This window comes from Myodes glareolus, chromosome 8 (genome assembly GCF_982192425.1).
Source record: "Myodes glareolus chromosome 8, mMyoGla1.1, whole genome shotgun sequence".
Lineage (NCBI taxonomy): Eukaryota > Metazoa > Chordata > Mammalia > Rodentia > Cricetidae > Myodes > Myodes glareolus.
Genome location: NC_142033.1, coordinates 13072143 through 13093644, shown reverse-complemented (window position 1 = coordinate 13093644; position 21502 = coordinate 13072143). Strand labels below are relative to the sequence as shown.

At 43.9% G+C, this 21502-nt stretch overlaps 1 protein-coding gene across 1 annotated transcript in view; it reads left to right on the top strand.

Moving 5' to 3' along the window:
• The window catches only part of Fras1 (Fraser extracellular matrix complex subunit 1), a 409549-nt gene that overhangs the window by 259305 nt on the left and 128742 nt on the right, over window positions 1-21502 (top strand). The window contains exons 21-28 of the mRNA XM_087908851.1: window positions 187-339; window positions 907-1053; window positions 8268-8414; window positions 10511-10651; window positions 11283-11423; window positions 12915-13055; window positions 15926-16196; window positions 20003-20087. Of these exons, the coding sequence (XP_087764977.1) occupies window positions 187-339; window positions 907-1053; window positions 8268-8414; window positions 10511-10651; window positions 11283-11423; window positions 12915-13055; window positions 15926-16196; window positions 20003-20087 (1226 nt within the window). The remainder of the gene's footprint in view (window positions 1-186; window positions 340-906; window positions 1054-8267; window positions 8415-10510; window positions 10652-11282; window positions 11424-12914; window positions 13056-15925; window positions 16197-20002; window positions 20088-21502) is intronic.

The window sequence follows — 21502 nt, the reverse complement described above, 5'->3', positions numbered from 1 at the left end:
AAAAACCTCAAGCCCGTGATTTGTACAAGTCCTCAGCTTCTTACTAAGGTGAGGCCTCGGGGCTCCTCTCTAGATGGCTGAGCTGCGCTGAGGCTGCGGCAATTGAAGCCCCTCTGCCCTGTGGGGTACTGATTAGATCTTGGCGCTTGAGCCTCAGTACTTGTTTCCCTCCTCTTCCCTCCCCAGACTGCCACCCTCTGTGCCAGCACTGTGTGGCTAACCTCCACGACACCGGTAGTGTCTGCCTAAAGTGCCAGCATGCCCGCCACCTGCTGCTCGGGGATCACTGTGTGGCTGACTGCCCCCCTGGACACTATGCAGAGAGAGGCGCTTGTAAAAGTGAGTAAGTGCCGGACGGGGTGGGGGTGGGGCAGGGGCAGGGCGGTGATGATGTACTATTGGTCAGAGAAGGCTTTGGTGTCTCCAAGAGAAAGGAGGCTGGCGGCATTGTGCAGAGCAGCAGCCTGCCCAACCTGGCCCCATCTGAAGTGTTCATTTCCACATGTTGCTTTGGGGGTGCCTTCCTTGCTTTCCTACTGCTGGACAGAAAGGAGCTTATTTTGTCTCCCAGTTGGAGAGTGCAGCCCTTTGTGGCAGGAAAATGGGGGGCCTCAGTGTAAGACAACTGGTTCCCCTGCATCCCCAGTTGGGAAGTAGAGAGGAATGAGTGTTGGGGCTCAGTTTACATTTTCCTCTGTAATCCAGGGCCTCAGCCCACACAACGGTGCTGCCTCCATTTAGACTGCACCGTCCGTCTCAGTTAACCTCAGCTGGAAGCTCTGCCACAAACATACGTGGAGCTTTGTCTCCTCACGAGTCTAGGTCACGGCAAGTTGACCACACTGAGCATCAGAAGGAGAGCATCCGGGTTCATAGTTTTTAGTTGTTTCTCTTTTCTCTCCGTAGGATGCCATTCTTCCTGCAGAAGCTGTCAGAACGGAGGACCGTTCTCCTGCTCCTCCTGTGACGCCGGTCTGGTTCTGACCCACATTGGTACCTGCAGCGTCACCTGCTTCCCTGGGTATTACCTGGATGATAACCAGGCTTGCCAGCGTAAGTGTGCTGAGCTGTCTCCCCACTGCCTCGCTGGGCCTTTGGAAGGAATGCGAAGTTCTTGCTTCCACCTTTTCCTCCTGTAGCCTTTGTTTTATCTAAGAAAGGACGCTAGTCTTTAAAGGCAATATGGATACCATTAGCAGACTGTGGCTTAGCTATCAGCCCAGTGGAAGGTGCCCGCCTTTCTAAGTGGTAGCTGTGTGACCTTGGGTGAGTCATTTAGTGTCTTGTTTTCGGTTACCTCATACAAAACAGAAGTGTCAGTTGATTTCATCTTTATGGTTATCGAACAATCCAGCCCTTTGATCCTGAGCAGAGAAGAGAGCCTATACTGGTCCACGGTCAGTGGGCTAGGCGCGTCTGTGGATTTATCTTCTACTTTTATCTACTGATACTGGCAACATGCAAGGTATGACGTGTAAAACATTTCCGCTTCCTCCCACAATGCTAGTTTTTCCTTTTTTATACAAGAGTTACATGTATAGATGTCATCTCAAACAAGTATGGGTATAATTAATTACGTTGAATCAGACGTAAAACATTTGGCTATATTAGAGAACTGATCTGGAGAACAATTAGGACATTCTTCCCAGATGAAGGAACACATGAAGGCTGAGGCTCCTCATGTTATTCAGTCCCTCAAGAGACTGTCATAATGGGACCACCCCAGCAGTGGCAAGCACCCGCTGTTCTTGCTGAGGACCTGAGTTGGATTGCCAACATACAACCGTCACTTCACATACAGATAAGATATCCCGCACGGGCACTGCACATATGTAGTACTCATACATATATGTAAGAAAGCACTCTATAAATACAAGTAAATAAATCCTTAAACATTTGTTATATCTTTGAAAATCACCATGAACAAATACAGCGGTGATATTTCAATTTTGTGATGTAGGAATTCTCATGTTGAAGGCATTATAGATTAGTGGCTTTGGGGAGTCTCTAGAATTGGGGGGAGTCTAGAAGGCTAAGCGCTAATGCCACTTACCAACATTATGCCCTTAAGGAAACCACCTTTGACCTTGGGTCTTTCTCTAAAGGGGGAATGTCTTGGTTACAATTCTTGTTGCTGTGGTAAAAATACCCTGATGAAGGCAACGTAAGGGAGCAAGGGTTTATTTAGGCCTATCGTTCCAGAGGGATGCAGTGCACTGTGAGAGAGAGGATCTGTAGCCAGCAGCCAAGTCATCATGACAGGAACAGAAGGCTGGTTGGAGGCATTGCATTCACAAACAAAAAAGGAAGCAGAGAGGGTACTAGAAGTGGGGCTGGACTGCGAGGCCTCAAGGGTCACCCTTAGTGATCCACTTTTTCCAGTGAGACTCTACTTCTTGAAGGTTCTGCAGCCTTCCCAAACAATGCCAGCTGGGTAGCAAATGTCCAAACATGTAAGCCTCTGGAAGTCATGTGTAAATCAAACTGCAGCGGGGGGTGAGGTACTTATAACAGTAGCTCCATCCTGAACAATAGCACTTAACATAGACCCTAGTTGAGAGTATGATTTCTTCCCCCACAGATTAGCAATTGTTATCGAGCCCATTCAGTGAAAGGTACTTTTGTAGCTACAGACAGGAAGAATGGTGATGCCCCTAGTTCACAGACTTACGTATAAGCATTTGTATTTGTAGGGTGCTATATAAAACCCAGAATTTTGCATCATCTTTTGAAAAGACAGGAACTTCTTTTGTACCAACGGGAAGATTTCCTCACATTGTAATGAAGACTCGGCTTGGAATACATCAGCTGTCTGCCAGGACTTGGCACATTCTATACCGCAGCAGTGGCAGGAATGAAATACTTGCATTTCTATTTAAGAGAGTGTTTGTTGGTGGAGAAATAGTGACTTAGATTCACAGCCTCAGAATCACAGAAATCGGAACTCAAAGAAATAAATGTTATCCCTTGTATAATGTACAGGGGACAAAAGCACATCACATTGTAACACTTCCTGGGGACGGAAGTGGATATGGGGTCTCTTGGAGCATTTCCATTTAATTCAGACTCTCCTCGCTCTCATACTTAAGATTCATTTTTTTTTTTCTGTAATGGACTAAAATAAGCCCCTGAATTGGACTGAGTTTCTGTTGTGTGGAGCAAACAGAAAAGCATCGGCAATGCCCCTTTGTAGGGCTCATCATTACAGGCAATTATAACATGCCAAAACTGGGTGGTAATGGGGTTTTGAGGAATTGTAACCAGCATTATGGAAGCAGCACTAACTGTTGCTAAAGAAAGTCAGGACTGTGGAACTCACAAGAGTCTGTTTTCAGAGCTATTTAAGAACTGTACTCTATTATCCCTGGACTTTCAGAATAACCAGATGAGGTAGGAGGGCTGAAGAGTTGGCTCAGTGGTTAAGGGCACTACCTGCTCTTCCAAAGGTTCTGAGTTCAATTCCCAGCAACCACATGGTGGCTCACAGTAATGAGATCTGGTGCCCTCTTGAGGAAGAGACCTCGTCAGTCATCCTCATCAACTTAGACCATGAACCCCAATATGGACAAGTTCAACAGAACCGTCATATATGGGCTGCCCACACATGCTCCAGCATTGCCAGAGCATCAATTTCAATTCATTCAGATGAGGTAGGAACTCTGACTGTGTTTTGGAGTTTAGGAAGCGCTCCAGAGTGCCTGGGCCAGCCTTGAACCCAGAACAGGGATGGATAAAGGGAAAAATTCAGCTTCCCTGTAGGGAGGGCTGATTGACCTGTTTTTTGCTGACTGGCTATAGAATTTCTCTATGAAACAATAAAGAACAAGCCCCCTCCATCGTTCCCATATCTGCCTTCCAGAGTTTATGATTAACTCATTTCCCTCCTGGACTTTGTTCAGGGCAGAGCTGGATCCAGCGGAGTGTTAAAGCAGAAGCGGTGGGCGTTTTTCAGACCTATGTTGGGTTGCATATTAAGAGAGACTGTGAACTCCACATACTGTGAAGTCCCTCACTCACTGATGAAGGACACTGTTAATATATCTCTGTTAGAGATCTCTCTGTTACCATTCTCCGGGAACTGCCTGTTTCTGTTAGTGAGGTCCTGCTGACGTGACTGCATTAGAATGCACCTTTATGTAGGCTGGATGTATGATGTAGACAGCACCAGCCACGGGCGTCCGGCAGGCGAGGGAAGCCGAGGACCAAAGAGCTGTGGCATGCGAGGGACTACGATGTGAAGGACAAGTGCAGTCATTTGCTGATTGCCTAAAAAGGAAGGAGAGGGAGCAGCTGAAGACAGGGATGGTGGCCTGCTGCTCCGCCATGTGTCACTGCTGCCTCCCCCTGCACACTCCAGAAAGTCGCGCAGAACTGCTAAGTGCTTACCGTAATCCTACTTCTTTGGCCACTAGAGGGGCAGGATTGTACATTGAGGTCCCCCTTAATAGAAAGATTAAGGAACATGGACACAGAGGGAAGTAAGCCACACCCAATCCTCCAATGGCAGGACAGGGAAGTGGCCTGTAAACCCAGGTAGAGGATTGGCACTTGGATCTCATTGTCGAGAAGGGGGTGGGGGGCAAAGAATAAATAGGTGCGTAAAGGCTTCTCAGCTTAAGCTTATGCGTGTCAGCATCTTTAGTAGCCATGTTATAGTTCTGAATGATATTAAGCCTTTGGTTGTAGGACTAAATGGCCCAGGTGGTTTGCCTGTAGGACTAAATGGCCACTCTTCCCCATCCTGTGTGCATTCACTTGCTTTAAAAGCATAAATGTGTAACTTTTTATGCCTTTTTTTAGTTTATTTTTTAAGATTATCAGATAATTGTATAATTTCTCTCTTCCCAAGTGAGGAAACCTCCTTCCAAACCATTGCACAGACACCCACACCCCTTGCTCTCTTTTGAATTCATGGCTTCCTTGTTCACCGCTTGTTGACATGTTGTAGATGTTGTATGCAGGTGATTCCAGATTTTGTCAAGTTGACCATTAACACTGACTTCAACGTCTCACTGATCACAGTGCCCTCATGTAGTGGCATTTCAACTGCATTTTAATAAATACAGCCTGCCTGACTATCTCTGAGTAAAATAGCTCCACTGTCAGCCTTACAGACCAGGTCATGGTAACTGACACACATCTTTAATCCCAGTAGCCACACTAGTTGCTGTAGAAACCAGACAGTGCATGCCTTTAATCACAGTGGTGCACGCCTTTAATCCCAGTCCGAGAGAGGATTATAAAACGGTAGGAAACAGCTCTCAACACACTGTCTCATTCTAAGATCCCTGGAGGCAGGATCGCCATTTCAGACTGATGTCAAGGTAAGAGCCAGTAGCTGACTGTTTTTCTTTGAGATCTTCAGGTTGGCTTTATTTATTAAAATACATTTGAAATGTCACTACATCCCCATGGTCCCTTCTTGCTGTGGTGTATGTCAGACCCTCACTTCTGACCATATATCACAACAATCAATGAAAAAATTAACTCTTTACACCTTCTGGTGAGATTCAAGTACATATGTATATATACACACATATATATTCCTGAAAACATACGGTCTTCTCTGTCTATATAACGTTACTTACATATGTGATCTTTCTTAAGTTCTGTTTATTTCACTTGGTTACTTCAGGTTTATTTCCTCCAGTTTAAAGAAAATTCTTATTGCCCTAATTGTAAGACATAGCTGGACACATTTCCCATATATGTATAAATGTGGCATATTAAAATATCATGAGCCGTTAGTTTCTTTGAAGTCATTGTTAAGAATACAGATCAAATAAAACCATATGCCTTTTTCACCTAATTATCCTACTAGGGATTCTTACTTTTACCAAATTCAAAAATATACCAATGAGTTTAGAATACACAGCTCAACTTTCTTCAAAGGTATCTACAGCTTTTTGGCTCTGTTTTATCTGTGTGCAGAGTTTGTGTCTGCCTGTGTGTTTGTATGTGCACTGTTTTATCTGTGTGCAGAGTTTGTGTCTGCCTGTGTGTTTGTATGTGCACTTGCATGTGCAGGAGTGTGTACGGATGTGCCCGTGGAAGCCGGAGATCAATGCTGGAGATCTCAGTCATTTTCCATCTTATTTATTGAGATAGAATTTCTCATTGACCCTGGAGCCTGTGAGCTTTGGCCTCCTCCTGCCTGTGCCTCCAGGCACTGGGGTTACAAATAGACCCTGAGAAGCCTGGATTTCACATCTAGGTTTGGGATTTCATCCCCGGGCAGCTGCATTTTCCTCCTGAGCCGTCTCTCCAGACTCTCCCCAACGTCACTGTGGCCTTCTTCATTTCTTGGCCATTTTTATTAAACACTTTGCTGAAATCAAAATCTGTTCCTAGAAATTCTAGCCATAAAAAATGTTGTCCATATAAACTTACAACCAACAAAACCTTCTTTTCTAATTATTCTAAACTATCTATTTGAGAATTCAATCTAAAATTTTCTTAGCACCCCAAATTACAAATTTATATTCAAATGAATGTCTTATGACAGTAGCTCTCCCTGTCGGTGGAATACGAGTATTTGGTTCCTTTTATTTTGTGGGAAAGTAATTTCCCTGAATTGTGTTGCATTCTTAGGTATGGTATAGACCTCAAGTTTACAGTAGGTCACTCTATGCTCACTCCTCTTTCCCTCTGAAATATGCTTTGGGTAAATTTTAGAATCAGGCAGAGGTGTTGGTGTGGGTGTGTTTGTGTGTGGGTTCATGTGTGCATATTAAATTAAAATATGTGGCTTCTTTCATTTATGTAACAAGTATTTATTAAGTATGTCTCATATGGTAGCGAACCAATTTGATGATAAGTAATATTTAAAGGAATAAAGCAAAGCTGGTTTTCGCTTTTGTGAATCCCATAGCTTAAATGACAGAGATGTCAGAGAAACAATCTCTTGGATAAACGCTATTACATACAGTAGGAAAGAAAGCTAAGGCTGTTAGAAAACTGCACCTGGAAAGTGCTCTAGAATGAGGATTCCAGAAAAGCTTTCTGGAGGCAAGACACCAGCATGGATCAGAGTTAAAAACGAGAGAGTTGTTAGTTATATAAAGAAGATGAAAAGAAGGTAGATTTGTAGAAATGCAGACCAGAAACTTTTTAGGATGTAAGAAAAAAATCAGGAAAATATGAGTGAAAACATCACTCATGAGGACCAGCAGAGTGGGTCAGACTAGATATGGGAAAAGCAGGGGGACTGTATGAGAGTCCTCCAGCAGGGAGGATTGTGTGAGAGTGCTCCAGCAGGGAGGATTGTATGAGAGTGCTCCAGCAGGGAGGATTGTGTGAGAGTGCTCCAGCAAGGGGGACCGTATGAGAATCCTCCAGCAGGGGGGACTGTGTGAGAATGCTCCAGCAGGGAGGACTGCGTGAGAATGCTCCAGCAGGGAGGACTACGTGAGAGTGCTCCAGTAAGGAGGATGTATGAGAGTGCTCCATCAGGGAGGATTATATAAGAGTGCTCCAGCAGGGAGGATTATATAAAAGTGCTCCAGCAGGGAGGACTGTATGAGAGTACTCAGGCAGTGGGGACAGTAATAACCTCGTTTCATCTGCACTTGTGGACATGTGAAAAGAAAAGTTTCTAATGTTTTGTTGGTGTGTTTGAACACCTAGGATTTGGTCAGTGAGTATTTAGATGTGGATGGACAAAGGAAAGAATCAGGATAGGCACTATGGTTTCTTTCCATCATGGATAGCTGAGTAGAAGGAGCAATGGTAGCTGTTAAACTGGAGAGATGAAAATGGACCAGTTTGGGGCACACTCCAATGCGTCAATTATGTGCCAGGCTGCTGAGAGTTATAACTGGGTACGCCAATAAACCAGGTCACGTCTAAGTCCAATGTCTTAAAATACAGGATTTCACAATCTCCACAATAAAGTTGTCACCTAAAAATAATGTGTATCTATAACACAAATGACAGGAGAGGGGTTGATTTCCTAAGTAATGTTCAAATAAAGTCATCGGTCTTAGAGTCAGTATGAATCCTGTTGCTAAATCACAGAACAATTTGGATATGGGATTCCTGTCCTTGGATTTATATTCATCTCTAGGAAAATGTACTATCTTCTTCTATTTTGGAAAATAAAGCCAATATTTTCAGTTTCTGTTGCTCACAGAGAAAGGTTATGGGCCATAATTAAAGGGCAGGCTGGAGTGGGGCTTCGCTCTGCAGCAGCATCTGTCTAGCTTTGCCCAGGGCCTCCGTACCTGTGGTTGTAATCATCTGGTCATTTCCCTTTCCTGTCCACTCAGCATGCAACACGCATTGCAGAAGCTGTGATTCACAGGGCAGCTGCACCTCCTGTCGAGATCCAAGCAAGGTCCTGCTCTTTGGGGAATGCCAGTACGAGAGCTGCGCCCCCCAGTACTACCTCGACATCTCCACCAAGACGTGCAGAGGTAAAGCTTTTCCTGGGATGTGTGAGGATTCTTTTGTTCTGGGATATTCCTTTACTCCAGACACCCACTCCCCATCTTAGGCAAACACTTCCATCAGGTGTTTTCCACTTTCTGTAAGGATAACAACAATGAGAACGCATTCATCCATTAGGCAAATTGTTTGAGTTCCTTCAAATTGCCCACGCTCAAATGGGTGAGAGCACCAAGTATCTTCTCCTTGTTCACCAGTAGCTGGAATTCTTGTGGCAGGGTTAAGCCTTGGAAAAGTGGGGGTTGTCTGTTTTCCTTGTCTCTTCTTAGGCTAGCTTCTCTCGGTGTTTCCTTCTAACCCTCTGTTTCTGGCAGAGAAGGCCCAGCTCTGAAACAGAGGCCAAATGCCTGACAAATAAATTCGGCCTCTGCACAGTTTCCATTCTAAGAAATTGAACTTGGTTGTCAGCTTAGGTAGTCTTCCGTGTTCACAACCGCAGGGGCTTTTCTGGTCTTTTGTTTCTAACCAGGGCCTGTCAGTTTGTGGTGAACAACAAGATTCTTTCAGATCCTTCCATGTTGCAAATGATTTCATAACTGTGCTGATTTTCAAGGCTCTGTTTTTAGTCATTTTCCCTCAGGACTGATTCAACCAAATGAATGAAGGAGATTAATTTTATAAACCTTCGGAGCACATGTACCATCTTGCGCATGTACCTGCCACCTAAGGACTTAGAAGTGCAGCGTGAAGGAATAGAGAAATGTGTCCTTGCAGCTTCCTAGCTGGGTAGAAAAATGGGCTTGAGGGAGCCTTGAGTAAAAACATGTTCTCCAGGAAAACCAGTTCCTTCACAAACCCCTGTTGAGCTGTTAACATGTACCGGGCATTGTACTTGCTTAGTTATTATGACTGAAGCCAGGAAGCCCCGATCCTAAGAGCAAGCTGGATCACCGAGTTCCACCTCCGGCCTCTGTTCTAATTGTTTACATCTGTTGCTTCATTTTGTCTCTCCAGTGGCCTTAGTAAATACGTATAAACTAGTGTGTGTTTAATTCAGGCGCCAAAGGATTAAGGAAGGTAGTCAGGAAAATGCAGAGAAAACCCAACAAAATGATGGTTTAATAAACTTGCCCTATTTCAAAACTCACGTACTTCCCCAGACTGTTCCCTCCCATCGCCCGGGTAGGAAAGACCAGCAAGAGCATTGCCTCTCGAACATGAGCTTTCTTATTGCACCAGTGTTTCCTGGAACATCAAACATATCAACCACAAACACGATTGTGATTCTAACAAGATCACCCAGAAGAACAGCAAGATCCTTCTCTCTGCCCCAGCCCCCAAGGCTCCCAACTCAATAGGCCTGAGGCTGAGCCTGATGTATATTTCTGACAGTCTCCCTGGACCACTGAGGTTCACATCCTAGACTGACCTTATTGAGGTACAAGCGTTTTGATGCCAGGGTCCACGTGTCTCACTCTTATGTTCTCCAGACGCAGTGAACTGTTGCTTCTTGAACAGAGGAGCATTCAAACAACTTGCTTCTACCCTAAATGAGGTCTTCCATTGTCCAGTAATCCCCTTCTTTCTTGAGCGTTCTATATACATCGTTTATTCTTTCTGCCATGCTGTCCCCTTCAGGTTTTAAATAGGAAGGGCCATGAATCTGGTGTCAATGGTGGTGACCGCATTCTTAGTTATGTCTCTGATATCTCTTTAGCTTGTGAGCCCTGAGTATTTAGAGGTCAGGATTCGGGGTAGGGGGGCAGCCTTGCTCCCCAGGATAGGTTTGGCATGAAGAACTGGGGCAGCATGAGGCCGATGTACTCAGGTGCCCCTGGAATGAGGCCAAGATGATCTGACTCTTCAGCAGCAGCCCCGCTGACAGGGAGGCTCTGCACAGGCGTGGACCACTCCTTGTACATGCCTGTGTTTGACATAATTAGGAAACGCTAAACCTCAGAGACACCTTTAAACACCTACAAGCCGGGGCTTCGTTACAGCTCGCTTATCTGACATCTCTGGTGTTGTCCTCACTTTCCCTCTCCCAGACACAGACTGTGGCCTCCTACGTGGGCTGCTGGGACTAGCGAAAAGGACGCTGATCTAATGTAGACTTTCTTTCCAGAGTGTGACTGGAGTTGCAATGCTTGCAGTGGGCCTCTTCGGACAGACTGCCTGCAGTGCATGGATGGCTATGTTCTCCAGGACGGTGTGTGCATGGGGCAGTGCTCACCAGGGCACTACCAGGACTCAGGCTTCTGTAAGCGTAAGTATCTGTCTATGATCTCTAAAGAGTCTGTGGCAAATTTGTTTGGCTTTTCTGCTGGACCTGGTTTCCTTCCGCAGGGCTATCTTTGTTGTCAGCAATGAGTCCATTCTCCTTTGCCCACACCCTAGCAGACATATGCAAAAATCTGATGTCAGTATGACAGCCATGGAGTTACATGCCCACACAAACATATTCGTGTCAACTGTTAATTTTAATTTCCTTAAACATTTAACAATCCTGTTCTTTAGATAGAACCCTTTGTGTCCCTAGGAATTTCAACCAATGGAAAGACTAATAAATAATTATAATAAAAATAAATATTGGCCAATCATTTTAGTGTTCGTCTAGCATTTTCTACTGTGGGATCCAAACTTTCTGGGAAGAGTTGGGGACAGTAGTTTCACTTCTGTTACATAGGAAGAACATGGAGTTTTGTAGAGGTAGAGCGGCTAGCCCCAAGTCCGCGTCCGATAGCTACAGCAGTCTCAACCAGGCCCAGGGTCCCTAGTTCCTCCTGGGGTGCTTTGCCTGGTGTACAGGTCCTGCTGCTACCTGACCCTTCCCATAAGTGCCCAGAGCCCCCTTGGAAACTACATGGATTCCTGCTGACTTAACTTCTACCTTTCAGGGTGCAACAGCCACTGTCTCCAGTGCCAGGGTCCCCATGAGTGCACACGCTGCGCAGAGCCATTTCTCCTCTTCCAAGCCCAGTGCACCCAAGAATGTGGGAACGGCTACTTTGCAGATCATGCGAAGCACAAATGCACAGGTACCTTGAGTCTTTGCTGAGTGCGTTGGGAAGAACTCAGGGCAGCCAGTGCGTCACATGCTCTCGCTCTCTCCAGTAGCCAGGAGCCTCTCACACAGGTGCAGAATAGCAGTCAGGGAGCCTGGTCTAAGTAATTGATAGCTTCCCATGTATGTCTGCCAGGTGCTGGTTAAACAGGATAATACAGGAGTACAGGCCAATAATTCTCTTGCAGGAATCAATACTGTTCCTGAAGGTCTTTGTGGAAATGAAGCCAACATTTTATGGAACGCAAAGCTTTATATTGAATGGCTGTGTGGTATCCATTAAGAGTGGATCAGCCATATTGATACGGGCATAGAATTTTCAGCATGCAGACTAAATCATTCATGACCCCAATATTGATGCTATAGCCTTGAAGAATAGGATTTGGATGATAATTTAGTGAGAAATACTGGAGCTTTTAGTAGTAAACTGAAGCTAAACCCAAAGTCTTAACATCCAAGAAGAAAATTCCCATTAGCATTCATTTCTATTGAAACCTGTTGCCCAGTGCCCCTACAAGAAAGAATATTTGACATTTAATAATAATGTCATTAAGAAGCACAGATAACTTGAGTCTTTGCTGAATGCTTTGGACTCATTGAGTTTTATGTTTCTCTGCATTTTCTTCATCTGTAATATCTCCTTATTTAATGTTCCCAATGACTTGATGAAATACGATAGACTGAAAGAATCCTGTTTTACAAGCATGAAAACAAGAGACTTTGAAGTGTTAAGGCAGTGTATTAAACCCTAGATTTCTGATACCAGTCCAGGACTCTTTACATGGTCCTACATAGCTTCACCATTATAAATCCCAACTAAGGAGACAGGACAATTAAGCATGAAGCTCTCTGTCTTCTCAGAGGTTATTAACTTGATCCAAAGCAGAAGTCCTATGGGTCTTTCGAGAGCTAGCTCTCCAGATGTGGTTAATACTACTGTCACTATTCCCGCTCTCAGGCGACAGTCATATTGTAGTAGAACAGTTGAACCCTCCTGGTATGCCTGACATTGTAAAATCAGATTGTAATGCTTGTACTCCTCCCAACTGTTGTCTATACTAGGTTCCATTTCTACCCTCATTGTTAAAACAAGAACCTTGCCTCCCAGACTGTAAAAGACCCTTGTCCAGGGTCCTAGCTGGTAAGAGGTAGGGGAGGAATAATAGCCCCAGCAGAGCTGATGCCCTTAGTCTCTCTAAACACCGCCTCTTACGAGTCAGTAAGCCTTTTAGAACATCCATCTGTATGCCGTGTTCTTTAGATGACATTGCATAAATTGAGTTGTAGACCTCAGGATTCCGCTTCCTCCGGAGGGGAGATCAGCTCCCTATGAATATCAGCAGGAAAACTGCATTCTCTTTTGTTGCAATGAGGGGGCCATTTATTTGTTGCAGTCCCTTTATTTCCCTGTGTGGTTCAGGGGACGTGGCTTGGCTGTGCCTTACTTGTGTCTTCTCTTTGGCAGCCTGCCCTCACGGCTGTTTGCAGTGCAGCCACCAAGACCGGTGTCACTTATGTGGCCATGGCTTCTTTCTGAAGAGTGGTCTCTGCATGTCCACCTGTGTCCCCGGTTTCTCTGGCCACTCGTCCAATGAAACTTGTGCTGGTAAGTCCATCTCTGCTGGACTTAACGTCTGGTGATGTGAGCAGTCATTTCTCTGTGCAAATGATGGGTCTCCAGATGCGGTTGACACCTGTCATGTGAAACTCAAGATTCCTGCAGGGCAGAAACCCCTGGTGCTACATAAGGCACGATTTGTAGAACATAGGCAATTAGGAAAACCTAACTCTTAATTTCTTTGATCTTGGAATGAAAAAGAAGGGAACTGCACCTTAAAAGTCTTAACAATCAGAGAAGGAATTTGGTATAGACTCAGGTGTGTTTCTGAATTGCAGCCATACTTTAGGAAAATCAGGTATAGACTGCATATCTAATGCATTGTTTGTGTTCGTGTAAACTTGTTTAGCTAATTCTGCCGAGGTACAGTGGTGCATCTTTCATGCACACGGTGGAAAGAAGTTCTAAATGAATCGTGGAGGAGGAGACTGTTCCATTAACTGCAGGTGTTTGAAGTCAATCGATCGGAAGGGGCTCTGTTAGGAGGAATCTCTCCCAACACAGAACAGACATCTCTCTTTAAAAAGCAAAGAGAAATAAATTTAAATTCAGCCCAATTGTGAACCTTGTAAGTTTTTTAGGCATATAAAGCTTGAGAGTTCTACCAGCGCCTAGAGTTCCCTCAGGTTAATTAATCAATAACATGAGGGATCTTTTTGTTTTGTTTTGACAGTGTTGGGGATTGAACCTGGGGCCTCATGCATACTAGGCTAGTTTTCTACCTTTGAGCTGTGACCCCAGCACTGGCACAGGGCATTTTTGTGACAGCCAAACATGTAGTCTATCTCCATATTTTTGATTTCTAAAAATATTAGACCTTTTTAAAAAGAAAAATGACCTATCTCTGGCCTCCTTTATTGGAATTTTCCTGGGAACCAGAGGCGCTTGTGAGGTAGCTTAAGACCCTTGGGATACCATCCACGTCAGCTTGTGAGGATGGATTTCACTTTCATTAGAATAATTTTCTGTAGCAATCACTCCCGTGAACCTTGACATTCTCACATTGTCCTCTGTGACCTAGTTGTTGAAGGGAACGCTGCCAGCTAGAGACCTTGACAAAATACCTTGCAGTAGGAAAGATCAATTCTACATCCTTGTTGAGGATCCTAATTCATCAGATGTTCCGTGTGGACAGACAATCAGAATCTTACGGCACTGTGTGCGTTCTGCCCAGGAATTCCGACTCTGAGCCGTTCCTCTGCGGATTCGCAGCAGCTCTTCTAGGAAAGGCGTCAGACACCTGCCCCGCTTTCTCTTGCTGGATCCGGTGTGACAAGGGTGTCAGGGAAAGTCTGTGGCTTTCCAACCTGCCAGTCCATTAGCATTGCCTAGAGAGTCTATAAAATTAATGAGATCCATCTCAGAACATCTAATTCAGAAGCTTCCGCAGTTCAGCCCAAGTGTCATCATTTTTATAAAATATCCCTATGTGTGTCCTTGTTTGAGTTACTAAGATATAACAAAATATATATACACAAAAAAATATATAAAAGATATATACACAAAAAAATCTATCCTTTAAATTATATTGCCTAGTGATTTTCTTTAGTATATTCACAAAGTTGTGTGACAGTCATTAATATCTAATTCCAGAACATTTTCATCAGCCTAAAAGAGAGCTTCATAACCCTTCACAGTCTCAGTTCATTTCCTGTCTCTCCAGCCACTGCTGATCTCTAATTTACCTTCTGTCTTTGCAGATTCGCCTACACTAGACATCTCCCATCAATAGAATCACACAGCACATACATAGCTTTTCCTGTCTGGCTTCCACATCTGGCCGAACGTCGAAGTGTACCCATGTTACAGCCTGCATCAGTATAGCATTCCATTCCATTTTTATGGCTACTATAACTATGTTTTATGGATATACCACATTCTTTTGATCTATTTACTTCTTCACCTCTGTCTCTGTTTGTTGTTAGTACTGAATATTGAACCCATACTTGGTAGGCAGGCACTATTACTGAGCCATAGATCTAGCCTTTGTTTATCTTTTTATCAATTGTTTCTTCAATTTGCCTATTTTGAGCAGTGTTGCTATGAACATCCACAGGCAAATCTTTGTGTAGGCATATTGTTATAGTTCTCCATGGCATCTACTTGTAGTGCTGTTGGGGCACATGGTCACTATGTTTTATTTGAGGAACTGACTATATTTATAAATGATTGCACTACTTCCCATACTTCCTAACAATGCGTGAGGATTCTAATTTCTTCATGTCTTGCCAAGTTATTATTATCTATCCTAAGAGAGGGAAAGTGCCATATACTTGAGGTTTTGATTTTTATTTTGGTAACTAGTGTTGGATGCCTGCTTGCATGATTGTTGGCCTTTGTGTGCAGATCTTCAGAGAAAAGCTTATTCAATTTCTTATGCATTTTTAGTTTGTCCATCATTGTTGAGATATTAAAGCCTGTTATATGTTCTAGATATAAGTCTGGTTTTTCCCCCGATTGAGGATTTGCATTTTCTCTCATTCTAGGGGTTGTCTTTTATATTGGTGTTCTTAAGTACAAATGTTTTACATTTAATGATTCCAATTAATTTGTTATTTTTTCTTTCATATCATATACAGTTTTGCCGTACCCAAGCAATGATTGCTAGCTTATTTTTTTAAATTTATTTCTATGCTGTCTTCCAACAGTTCACCATCTAACCCTTCTGTCTCAGCTCTAGTATCCTCATGTGCATCCAGATGAGACTCTTCGGGGTAGGAGGATGCTGGAGTTGTAGAATAGCCTACATCTCTCCTGTGTGCATCTGAATTAGCACTGAAGTCCCATTTACAATAAATACTTGGAATCCAATTAGTGACGATGACAGGTCTGACTTTTGGGTTCATACATTTTCCTAGACGAAATGCACACTCCAAGTCTGCACGTGAATGGCACCTTGACCCTTGGTATCGGTTCAATGAAGCCCCTGGACTTTTCTCTCCTGAACGTCCAACACCAGGACGGGAGAGTGGAGGATCTGTTGTTCCACGTTGTCAGCACGCCCACCAATGGTCAGCTGCTGCTCTCGAGAAATGGCAAAGAGGTCCAGCTGGAAAAGGCCGGCCACTTTAGCTGGGAAGACGTCAATGCAAAGGAAGTACGCTTTGTCCATAGCAGAGAGAAGCTCAGGTGAGCCAGCCAGTCCTGTTCTGCGCCTGTTGTCTCCTTCCATCCTTTCTCAGCCCGCCCACCCCCACCCTCCTTAATAACCACCCCTTCCCACCGGGAAAGATCGATACTCCACAAATGCTTCCAGCTGCCTGTCAACCTTCCCCCGTAATTGCTTCGAGAGTACGCTTCTGTTTGAGGCATTTTCATTTTATCACATAATTATGGGTAATTCTCTGGTGTGACAGGAAAATTCTGAGTATAATTACCCAGGTTTTTGGCCCCATGGAAAGAAAACTTGTTACATCGCCAGATGCTGGAGTTGCTTCCTCCACACGAGGGCAATGCTAGGAAGTCATGGGCAGGCAAAGAATGGAAGACTGGCTTGTCAAAGTGCCCTTTGACCCCTGGAATTTGGGGAGAAAACTTGTAGTCACACTTGACTTTTTATTATCCTCTTTATGGAATTAATTGTGGCTAATTTCGAAGCGTGATCCAGTTTTCCCCTGGTGCTGCACACATTTCTGGCTGTCTTCCCTACCCCGACTGACACTTGCTTCTGGAATGCAATCGAACATTAACAAGAACCCAAGCCAATATAGCATTATAATTAACAAAGTAAATCTACTAAGCAGAAAGCACAGAATGCGCCCCCAATGATTAGCCTCTTGTGTTCTCTGTCACCCTGCTCTGCTTCACTAGCCCAGATAACTCACCATAGACTGTGAGTGAACAAGGTATTGAAGCCCATGAAGCAGGGATAGGACATGTCTGAATATTTCCTGCTGCCAAAACTAAATATGGGTGTTTCTCTTTTGACTTTGATTGATTAGTTGGTGGAGATTTAGGCTAAAAGTTATCTAAGAAGAATGATGGAAGTTTTTCTATCATCATTCAGAGTTGATGATTTCAGTAATCTGCGCAGATTGTATCACAGGAGCAAGAACAACTAACATTTATTGAGCTCATTTGGAGCCAAGAATTATGTTAGGCATTCCATGTGAGCTGTGTAAATTATGTTCCCATTCTATAGCCTGGAGAACATGAATAACAAGTCCAGAGCTGGTCCTCCAAGCCGACACTCTCCATGCCTTTAGCTATGGCGATTTCTACCTCCCTACTATTCTAGTGATAACAGACTTGCTCTAGTCCTTGAAGGATGGGGTTAGTGCACAGCAAGCACACACTGCTGTGCAGTATTGTGCCATCTAGTCATTTCCCAAGTCCATCTCCGCCACCTATGCTTATATTGGTTGAAAGCATAAGCATAGTTTTTAAGTATCTGCGTCTCTCTGCACACACACCTTCACTCACTCACACCCCCCACCCCTCACACACACACATATGCACACACGTATGAACACACACATATCGCATTCACAGAGCTACCACAAACTCTGAGTCTGGGCCCATTTGCCTTAAAGTCATTTGTGGAAAAATGCAAAGTTCCCTAGACAACCAAAGTTAAGCTTCTTGTCTATTTAATTTTCTCCACACCTCACCCAATTTCTTGCAGAATTAGTTCTGCACCCTTAAATGGGATAAACCCAGCAATTTAGGATTTTTTTTTGCAGTACTCTTTCCTGAGATGAATATCCATTTAAATGTTGCATTTTCTTTATCTAAAAAATCAATCAAGATGACAAAAGATAATAAAATGAAATGGGAGAGATGCATAAAGCATAAAATCATCTGTCTCTCAATGAAGCAAAAAGAGCCACTCTGACATACACGTGTATGTTTCTTTGTCTTCATGAAAGCACTGGCCATGATTCAGATAAGAACTCTTGAGAACTGAGTCCCTTTGGACTTAGAATCCCCTTGTGTCTTAAGAGCCAGTCTGAAGGTGTAGCCAGAGCAACGGTGAGGAGCGGAGACACTGAGCTCTCCTAGTGCCCCCAGTGCCTGCGTAGTTCATTGTCCTCCCTTGTTCATGCTGCTCATTCGATTCGTCACATCCTCCTGAAGCTTCGAGGTGGGAGTGTGGAGCAGCAGGACGGAAAATAAATGGGAGGAATAACTTGCAAAAAGAGCAGGAAGGTCTCCAATGCCTGGTACACACAACTAGAATCCCTAGTCAGTGAAATTCTGTTTAAAGGTGTTCTGTTCCATGAGCGTATACAATGTGTATACAGTGTACACAATGTTGCTAAAAACAGTTCCATCAAGTCTACTATGGTCTCCTTTAAAAAAAAGATTAGTCACTCCTTTCATCCCAGTCTCTGGCAACTGTGACCTGGTTTTTCCCTCATAGTTTTACCCTTTTTAAAATGTTATGTGACTAGGAAACACATGTACGTTTTGTTTCTGCAATTGCTTTCTGGATCCACTCACATATTTCAGGTATGATTAGTTGGTTCCAAGAATCTTTTTAAGAACCTTTAAAAATGAACCCCAACACTGACCAAAATCTTTAATCTCCTATAATGTGTTGACCACATATTTTTACCAGTCGGCAGTGAGCTGTGCTTGGCTTGTCAATGAAGACAAACAACTCTGCCTTCCTTCCTAACAGGGCCTGAAGCTATTAGACATCTGGGTTAGGAAGTCAACCCATAGCAGACTGAGGCTTCATTGGGTCTTTTTGATTACAAGTAGTAGAAATCAATTTTGACTAAGCAAAATAAATAATAAGACTGCCCTAACATTGCAGAGGCTGCTCATACCTCAACAGCATTAAGAGAAATTGCTCCAAGGTAAGTTCAGGAGCTAGAACTAGAAAATGGAAGTAGGACTCAGCTCATGTCCCATGTCTGCTCACGGGTGTCATCTGCTTCTTTCCTACTGATGGGCTTCTTCCATCTTCTCCTCAACGTACTAGTTGATGGCGACCCATGGTCAAATGGTCAGGCTACCTCTTGGCTAACAGACCACTCCCAGGTTTTCAGAGCTGACCCAGGCATCCCTTCTTAGCTGTGTCCACAGTAAACGGGTTTAAGGAGCGGATAGGAAGCTAGAAATGGCATTATACAGCCCAGTACCTCAAACATTGTTGGGGCCCAGTTATAGGAATTTGGAAGAAGTGTGGATCACTGTGCTAAAGGTGTCCTTGAAAGCTGGTGAATAAGATTCCTTTCCATTCTTCATTTTAACCATTGTCTAACCTCTTTAACCACCACCAACTAATCTAGTCCAGCAAGTAGTTTTTTCTGGTGTGTGTGTGTGTGTGTGTGTGTGTGTGTGTTTTAAAGACAGGGTTTCTCTGTGTGGTCCTGGGTGTTCTGGAACTAGATGTCTGTCATTGAATTCAGAGATCCAGCTGCCTCATTAATATTAGTAGGATTAAAGGCATTCTTCAACATGCCCGGCTTCAGTTATGTTATTTTTATGTTACAATGAGATCTTAGAACACAGAGTAATTTCAGAAGTGTGTTATTGTGTGTGCATGTGGGTAGGTTGCGAGTATGAATGGTTTCAGGGACATATGTGTCACAGCACACGTGTGGAGGTCACAGTGTCACAGCACACATGTGGAGGCACAGTGTCACAGCACACGTGTGAAGGTCACAGTGTCACAGCACATGTGTGGAGGTCAAGGGATGACTTTCAAGTCAATTGTCCTTCTGCCGTGAGACTTGAGGAGCTGAGGGTATCAGGCTTGCATAACAAATGCTTTATCCACTGAGCCACCCAGCAAGACCCACGAGGAAGACTTTTAACCAGTTTTATCTTTGGTACTTTCTATTTACAGTGCGGATATGGTATTGCTATAACCATTTGGTTTAAATCGTTGTAGGAGTACAGCCTGAAGACATTTTAATCCTTTTCTTTCTAAAAACTAATGTCGTGATCACGTTCTCTCCTTTCTCCCTTGGGGCCTCCCTCAGGAAAGGCTACTTCTCCTTGAAAATTAGCGACCAGCAATTCTTCTCTGAGCCACAGCTGATCAACATACACGCCTTTTCAACTCAGGTAATAAAAATGCCCAGCAACGCATCAGGTGACGTGGCCGCTGGCCCTCAAGAACAGCTCCAGAGTTCCTGAACCTTTAGCAAAAAGAGTGAGCTGAGGTGATGTTCTCATAGCTTTACTGTGAAATGACATTTGGTTTACTTTTAGTTCTTTGGATGGTAGTACCGACAGTAGTGATTTCTTCTCGCGCATCTCTGCCCTGTGGGAATTTCACGTGGTTCTGGGTCAAACTTCTGGCCAACCCTGTGAGGTCGTGTCAGTTTACAGATGCGAAAACTGAAGAACTGGAAATCTGCTACATGTTCCGGAGTGACCTAGTTAATAAAAGTCACGTCTGTGTCTGGAGAGTTGGCCTCACAGTCTGTGTTCTAGACGGTGGCCTGTTGGCACCGTGATGAACTGGACTTGAAGCTGCATCTGCAGAATAACTTAAAACTGCCCCAGTTGTTAATGGTTGCCTTGTTCTTAGGTCGTTTATTTTCTCTCCACAGCCCCTCTCATGGGGGTAATAGTTACCGTGCTTAGAGCATCCTGTTAGGAATCTACTTAAATGAAGTATCATTGTGGTCAAGAGCAGAGACCCAGGAAATCGTTGAAGAGACAAGGAGAGTCAAGAAAATGGCCCTAGGTGTTCATGTCTCCATACTGCCTTGAGATGCTGTATTCCAGATCAATAATCTATATAGAGGGAGTGAATAGGTGAAATATACAAATAGAATAAACACACATACCACGCACACAGACACAGAAACACACACACGCACTCATAGCTGTAGAATTCTGACTTAGATGCTGTGATTAGTCTGATGGATACACTGGTTTTACATATTTATCTCTGTCCACTGAACAACAAGATGGTGAAATATCTTCAGAAGCCAGATACCAAATACCAAGACCTCATATCTTGAGTCCTGAAGCTGACCATAGACTGTAACAGCAGAAGCTTAAGGCAGAAGTGACTGCCGAGTGATAGTGATACCTGCCTCAGCTCCTCTTAATGACACGGCCACATCAGAGGTGCTGTCCTAGGGGAGATTAGAAACTGGGCCTAAAGTCAGTGCGCAAAGCTAACACATGTAACTCTGTAAACATGGGCCAGTCTTGAGGCTCAATGCCTTAGATGTTCTTTAGTTCTTAAACTCAGATGTCTTGATTTTGCTTTTTGTACCCGGCTAATGCAGCCTGACCAATGAAAGATCTAAGGTAGATATTGACTGACAGCCTTCTGCTCTGAGACGCTGTGTTCCCACAGCTTCCTGGGCTTTGTTTGAACAAATAACAATGGCATGTTTCAGCTTTATTTATTATACAATGCACTTTTATCAATTTAACATTTTGAGGATGGACTTTTAGAAGGAAGTTTAACTTTTTTTCGTTATTTTAAGTATGTATAGTATTTTGTTGTCCCCTTGACC